The sequence below is a fragment of the Cebidichthys violaceus genome, unplaced genomic scaffold (assembly GCF_023349555.1).
Source record: "Cebidichthys violaceus isolate CVI_PGR_0920_01 unplaced genomic scaffold, fCebVio1.0.p SCAF_12, whole genome shotgun sequence".
In the NCBI taxonomy this organism is placed as follows: Eukaryota; Metazoa; Chordata; class Actinopteri; order Perciformes; family Stichaeidae; genus Cebidichthys; species Cebidichthys violaceus.
In genome coordinates, this window is record NW_027176285.1 from 575,527 (window position 1) to 583,102 (window position 7,576).

General features: G+C 44.4%; 1 protein-coding gene across 1 annotated transcript; it reads right to left on the reverse strand.

Annotated features, from left to right (window-relative positions):
• Window positions 1–1,669: 1,669 nt before the first annotated feature.
• drg1 (developmentally regulated GTP binding protein 1) lies at window positions 1,670–7,006 on the reverse strand. The gene is made up of 9 exons (XM_068705771.1): window positions 6,826–7,006; window positions 5,757–5,880; window positions 5,500–5,675; window positions 5,313–5,382; window positions 4,695–4,864; window positions 3,973–4,103; window positions 2,930–3,097; window positions 2,654–2,776; window positions 1,670–2,010 (listed from the first exon to the last, which is right to left on the reverse strand). The coding sequence occupies exons 1-9, from the start codon at window positions 6,862–6,864 to the stop codon at window positions 1,911–1,913; spliced, it is 1,101 nt and encodes a 366-aa protein (XP_068561872.1). The 5' UTR covers window positions 6,865–7,006; the 3' UTR covers window positions 1,670–1,910.
• Window positions 7,007–7,576: the final 570 nt, after the last annotated feature.

Below are 7,576 nucleotides of genomic sequence, written 5' to 3' on the forward strand. Positions count from 1 at the left end.
AGTGCCCGGTCTTCAACTCTTTCATTAGCTAAAGTGCTGCTATAATTTACAGGGTGAAAGGGGGGGTGGGGAAGAGGTGGTGTCTGAGGAGGGCTGAACCTGCTGCTGCAGGACAGGCATGCAATAACCTCAACCACTGCAGCTTTTCCTACAAAAGTGTCTGTTTCCTCAGTAAGAACTACAGCGTATAACGTAAAACACACTCGACAGCATCCTCACCGACCATCTGTGTTGTGAGCTGTCTGGCTTCTGACATGTCGTTGAACAAGAGTCCCGTTGCATATCTACATCTCTGTGCACCTCTCTAGATCAACGTTGTTCACAATCAGACAGTGTAAACGAGTGTAGCCAGTAATTAATAGACCATATGAATAACCCTTCTGATAACTAAATGGCTGGCTGTGTGAGAGCGTACACATATCTGTTGTGGTCTTGCAAAGCAGTTTTTCTCCTCAACCACAGAATGGATTCAAATCATTGGGGATCAACTACTGAGATATTTCTTTATTGTAGGCCTATAGCTAGAATATCACAATCTTTTGTTAAATACATATACACGATTGAAGTCACTGTGTTTTGTATTTTGGATATTTTGCCCTAAAGTTATTTTTTTATATATATCTTTACAAGCCTATCTTTTCCTGTTTGATACATTTCATTGAATATGAGATGAAATGTGAAGGTCAGTTTATTTAAATTAAGCTAAAACAATAAAGACCAGAACCACATCTGTGCAGCACAATGACAGCAGCTCATACAGCTCTGGGACAGTTGTTATACTACTCATATCCTGTTATTCATCTCTTATCTATACTGTGAATCATCCAGCACATTGCAATGCACCTTTGCTGCTTCTTTCTGCACGTCCGGTTAGATGCTAAAACCTCATTTCGTTGTCCTCGTACTCAGTGCACTGACAAGAAAGTTGAATCTGAATCTGAAAGCTCAGCTGAATCGAATGCATTTTTATTGTCGAGTTCAATAAAGTGTAGTCTTGATTCTTCAAATCTTAAATCTTTCTATATTACAATCTCACGTATTCACTAGTGCAATCCATCGAGTCACTGGCGAGGACGAGGCGCTCGGACGAGGTGCTCGGACACAAAATGGCCGCCACACCTCATGCCGGTCGCCCACATCGACATCAGATACTGCAAACCAACAGAAGTGCTCCCGGCTCTGATGAGATGCTCTTTATGTGGTTCTGCGGAGTCTCGTTAGTCGTGAACAGCTGGCGTGTGATGTCCCCAGACTGCGTCTGAGTGAATGAACTGATTAACCTGAGTGGCGGTCCCCTTCCAGAGAGGGGGGGTGGCCCACCAGCCTGAATAACTGCCTCCATCATCAATGTCACATAAATCGTTTAGCTGGACAGGGCTTTCAGATGACTTCTCTGAGCCAGACTGAAATGGTCGCAGTAACATTGTAGCTTTGTGCCGGTGCTCCTGAAGGAGACGGCGGCGCTACAGGATTCAATGAGGCAACGTTTCTGAGACGCTCTTCAGGCCGATCAGATGGACCACATTAGATCGTCTACATACATGCATGTCAGCAGTGAATCTGAGATAGACGAAGCACGGTGTGCTGGAGAACAGCTGATTTCATGTTTAAAGCTGGATAAGAAGAAGAAGAATAAAGTAACTGTTGCACAAGAATGAAAATCACACAATTCCTTGATTCCATGTTTTTATTGTTTTATTTCAATGCAAGCCTTAACCAATATTCAATATGAACTATTCATGGTGTTAAGTACTGTGGGTTCTTTTAAATGAGACACTTACATTCATGTCATCTCGTTCTTAAATTACAGCAAAGCAGAGGGAATGGTGCGACAGACGCTCTGATGGATACGTTTGGTGATTATTACTGCATGGATTATTATTACGGGTCATGCAGTCCACTGCTGCTCTTTACTTCTTCACCAGCTGGATGACATCTTCATCCTCCATCACATGGTCCTTGCCCACCTTTTGAGGGTTGTGCTTCACAGATGCTCCCCACACGAGTGCACTGAAAGACAATATTGAAAGTAATGTTCAGAAATGATTTCCTTTAGGCTGTAAACATGTTTACAATAAGCATGACAGAGCTCATCATGTGGTGATCCGCACCAGAAAATAATGTACACAATTCATCCTGTATGTAGTCAGCATGGCCCCATTGAGATAAATGACCCCCCCACTATTCTTCCTTTGGTAGAGCAACAATGGTTGTGCAGCATAAAGTCGCCTACAGGGAACAATGACATCCTTTAGTCACAAAGGCTTCCTAATTGCGTGTGTCACCGTTTGACCCATTGACTCCCCTGAGGACGGGTAATGCTCAGCAGCACTAACGTATCGATAGGATTGATGATCTTAGCTCTCCCATTCAGAGAGGGCGGTGCGACACATCATCCCAGATCCTAATCCAGACTCAAACCAACGCTCATCTGCTGCATCTCACTGGAGAGAGGCGGCGGCTGTGATCAAAGCGCTGTCGTTCAGGAAGGAATACATATACACACACTTTATTTTGATGTACTGAATAACACCCCCTGTTAAATTAAAACATGAAAATGACATGAAATAATCACCCTATAGGGAATAGACTGCACACACGATCAAATCTGAAAGAAAACCTCAAAAAGGGGAAGATTTAAGCCGATACTCACTACTTGAGTTCTTTCATGAGGTTTTTGTGAATCTTCAAGCAGAAATCCTCGACGGCGGTCCGTCCGTCCGGGAGAACAACAGGAGAAGTGTAATCAGGAAGCTGGCCTTTGGGTTTGGTGTAGCTGCAAATGAAAACACGATCTCGGTCAAACCTTACAGTCTAAAGGACCAAATTAAATTTCACATGCAGTAGATTCCTGGTTCTGCACCATTGAAAAGCCCAACCCTTTCCCCTGCAGTCACTCCCTAGTGGGGACTGTGTAAAGGACTCTTACATGCGCACAAGCTGTAGGTAGTCCCACATCCTCTCCAGCAGGTCATCAAAGTTCCAGCGGTGGTGGGCTGAGATGGGCACACAGTGGGGCACCTTGTAGATGATGTCGAGCTCCTCGATGGAGATCTGGTCGATTTTGTTGAGCACATAAATGCACGGGATGTAGACCCTGTGGACAAGAGAGCGTAAGTGGATGCTATCCATGAAGCGTCTACATCGAGAGCAAACAGTCCGCTCTGAAGTGAATTCAGCCCTTTATGAGGTCTGCTCTAACGACGTGAAACTGATAACCAGAAGAGAACTTGTATGGCAGGAGTGCCGTAGAGTGTACCGCCGAGACTCCGTTCATGGTGTCACAGGCACAGAGAGCGTTAACGCAGAAGAGACCCTGTGAATGACTCGTTACTGGAGAACTGCAGGTGTGTGGGTCACTGCAGAAACAATACATTCTGGTTCTGTGTTTCTTTTAGAAACAGAGGGAGTCGCTCCGGTCTTTTCCCTGGGGATGCACAGAGAGCGTTTACGCAGAAGAGACCCTGTGATGCTCTCATCACAACTGCAGGGAGGTTCTACTCTGCTGCCTCGCAATTAAACGCAGACAAGACAGTCCGGAGACGTGACGTCCTTTTCCAATAGACAACGCAGCACAGACGTAACCCACCACACACGGTCCGTATACTTGGTTATCCCATAGTTTAAGAAAGAGAAGACGCTGCTGAACTAAACTTTATACATCTCTCTCTCACACTCTCTCACTCTCTCTCTCACACACACACACACACACACACACACACACACACACACACACACACACACACACACACACACACACACACACACACACACACACACACACACACACACGTCTGAAATTGAAAGTGTGGTTTGAAACCATGAATAGCATTGCCATGTCGTGGAAATTGAGATTTAAGATTGTAACTGCCCACACCCACTGAGAATGACTAAAGGTGTGTGTGTGTGTGTGTGTGTGTGTGTGTGTGTGTGTGTGTGTGTGTGTGTGGGGGGGGGGGGGGGGCAGCTTACCGATTCCCCTCCACCACATCGATGAGGTCATCAGCCGTGGAGTCACTGCGCAGAGTGATGTCGGCGTTGTGGATCTTGTACTCTGCCAGGATACTCTTCACAGTATCTCCATCCAGCTCGGTTTGAGCGCACTAGAGAGGAGGTGAAAGGCATGATGGGAACCAAGAGACACAGAGACAGTTGACTAATGGTTCAAGTGCAGCGTGATGAAAATATATCAGTAACGTGATGAGCCAAAGGTAATCATAGCGTTCACCAAAGACAAGATAAATACTGATGCATAATGTCAGGAGAGTAAGCGTGTAATCTCATACATGGACACCAGAGGGCGGCATTGAAAAGTGTTTGTGATACACATTCTATGTAAAAAAATTTAATAAAAATGTCTGCATTTCATTCTGCAGATCAGTAAAATAAATAAATAGTATTTACTCTATACAAATACAGGTTATTGAAGGTTTTCACTCATAAAAACAAACAGACAATCGACTTTCAGATATATATTAGTTTTAGAGTGATGGTTGTCGTCATGGTAATCTCCCTTTTCCAGCTCATTATTTGGTCGAATGACCAAATAGACAACTAGCATTGATAAACATCGTCACTCACGTCACAATAAACCCTAATAAAACCGTGTAGGAGCATCACGTTATGCATTTCAGTGACTCCTAGAGGTGAACATTGAGAGAGTCTGCGTTTCTGTAATTCTGTGTGGGACGTACGGTCGCGGTGAAGTTGATGCCTCCTTTGTCCTTCCTCTTGAAGCCGATGTTGGGTGGCTGCTTGTTAAGCCGGATGCCGAAGCCCTCCAGCTCGTGTTCTATTAGCTTCTTGTGACCAAGAGGCTTCAGCACATCGAGCACGATCAGGATTAGGTTGCAAGTTCGAGCCACTAAACAGAAGGGAGGAGCAGACGGTGGTTAGAGTGGACGAAGGAATCACATCGTAGATAGAGTGTGCATCTGCAACAACTTACAGACACACATTCACAGACACAGGAAATGCATTTACATGCGTTTATCTCAGTGTATATTGTTTGCTAAAGCATGAGCTGTAAGTCAATAACATTTAAACCTTTAAGGCAACTGTGTGTCCCTGTTGTGGTACAAATAAACAACCTCTGGGTGGAAATAAATGTTTGAATTGGTCTCTAAATATCACGTTCCACTCTTCATGAAGTTTTATTTTACCTCTTTCACACAGTAATAAAAAAAGTAAAAAGTGTCTCATCGAGTGGAACATGAATGCACAGTATAGATGTGCTGGTATCCTCCTCTGTTTCTCTTCTACTTAGTCAATGAAAACCTGTCTAAGCAGAAAGCACACAGACCCAGGTTTACCTGCGATGACCTGTCTGCCTCTGCCTTTGCCATCCTTGGCACCTTCAATGATTCCAGGGAGATCCAGAAGCTGGGAGGGAAGACACATGAGATTAAAACAAGCATCACACTGGAGACACGTCACACTGGAGACACGTCACACTGGAGACACTTCTGCAGGTACTGGACAAGCAAGACATTCTGGTACCTGAATTTTGGCCCCTTTGTAGCGAATGACTCCCGGCACCGTGGTGAGAGTGGTGAACTCGTAGGCGGCGACCTCAGAGTACACGCCTGCGAGGTTACTCAGCAGGGTGGACTTTCCCACCGAAGGAAACCCGACGAAGCCAATGCGAGCATCACCAGTTTTTGCAACATCAAAACCTAAAAGACAAAAAATTATCCGACACTTGAATCAACAAAATATCCCCAATGATGCTTTAGAGGACAGAAATCGGAACACACCTTCTCCTGCTGCACCACCACCGCCTCCCTTCGGCGTGATGAGTTCCCTCCTAAGTTTGGCAAGACGAGCTTTGAGCAGACCCAAGTGGTGAGCCGTGGCCTTGTTCCTCTGCGTCCTGGCCATCTGCAATCAGCAGAAACCACAGTTTGAGGCCTTATTCGTTACATGACAGCATTTTAAGACCGCAGACAGTCAGGTAGAACTAAACATGACACGATTAGAGAAAATCATCAGCTTGGAATATAGGTTTTTGTCCAGAAAGGAGGCTGTAGATCTGGTCCCCATCACTTACATTGTCAGTGCATTATGAAGAGACCCTTTAATGGAGGATTCAATACAGTATGAACAACAGCTCCAGTGTTCATGTGGGAACCTGGCTTTAGTTTTAAAACAGACAACACAGTAGTGAACCCATACCTTTAACAAGTTAAACGTTATATCCTACCAGCTAGTTACTTACTGTATATCTTACATTAGTTAAGAAGATGATAACTACAAACCACGGGGACCTGTTCTGATGGGTTGTCTTCTTTTACCCGGCCTCTCTGTGTCACAGCCTGGAGCCATTTGAAGACAGCACCAGTCTAAAGTTCTTGTCCGGATCTATTTTCAAACCGTTTAAGCGTTCAAATGCCGAAAATAACCTCCATAAGTTAACATGTGTTTTCCAGTCAGATACCGTTACATGAACTCGTTAAAGCCCGTTTTAACGGGAGGAAACACTTGAACCCTTTGATTTATTTCATGTTAATATTTAGGATTCACTTTGATTGTTTCGTGGGCTAATGGTTACCATACCTATGCTACCTGGCCTAACGTGATGCTATACAAACTCCTCTAACGTCTTATTTATACAACATTTACAAGTCAAATAAACCAGAAAGGCAACTGTTCAACACACACTGTAACCTGTCAATACACTGTGAGCCCGAAACGTTAGCTTAAATCCGTGTCCCAGCTGTAGGAGTCAGGCTAATAAGGCTAGTTGCTAGGTGAGCAGCTAGCTAGCAGTTAGCATCCAGCTACAACGCGACTGATTCAAGGAGGCCAGCCGGCTGTCCGTCTTACCTCACTTTCGATCTCCGATATTTTGGCGAGAATACTCATTGTGACGGAGATTCCTCTGTACAACCAGCGGTACCAGAAAACAGTCGGACAAATATTACTACTGGAAGTTAGCAGAAGTTAGACGTTGGTTAGCATCGGTTTAGCATGCACACGGGTCCACACCACGCGAGGGCAGCTGGAAATCTCGGGAAGTCTCGCGAGATAGTGACGTGCCTTTTGGGCTTGCGTCCCTTTATAAAACAGCAGAGTCTACTGAAGCTCCTCATCACAGGGTTCAGATATTTGTGAGTTGTTGGATGTTCCACCAAAGATAAATATCCCATTTTAACTTTTGGTTCCATCTCCAAGTAGGCTAACTGTCAAAGGGCCAAGAACTGTAAAGGTTCTTAAAGATCTCACTCCCTTAAGATGGTCCATAGGCTGGGAAGCCCTGGACTGAACTAGATAACTAGCTGTATGGTGAAGTTGTTAGAACTGGTTACGGGCCGACAGCTGCTGAGACGCGTGTGGTTTTACTTAGCTCTGGATTTTAATGTAGCGTGTAACTAAGTTAACAGTTTACATGCACGTCTATAGATTTGTCTCCACTTACTGATCAGTGAGAAATCAAGAAAGGTTGTCAACCCAAATGAAATCAAATAAAACATGAAAGTGATTTTGACCACAACTTATACAAAACGATTTAATACAAATTGTCACACAATAAAAAAGGATGCAGTCCAGTCAAACTGTATATTTTTTGGTTGTTTAA

What these genes read in the sequence shown, in the direction of transcription:
- drg1 (XM_068705771.1), bottom strand. Translation starts at nt 6,864, where the DNA reads ATGAGTATTCTCGCCAAAATATCGGAGATCGAAAGTGAG. An exon ending in TATCGGAGATCGAAAGTGAG is followed by an intron (nt 5,881 to 6,825) that starts GTAAGACGGACA and finishes TGCTGATTGCAG; the next exon opens with ATGGCCAGGACGCAGAGGAA. An exon ending in ACAAAGGGGCCAAAATTCAG is followed by an intron (nt 5,383 to 5,499) that starts GTACCAGAATGT and finishes CTTCCCTCCCAG; the next exon opens with CTTCTGGATCTCCCTGGAAT.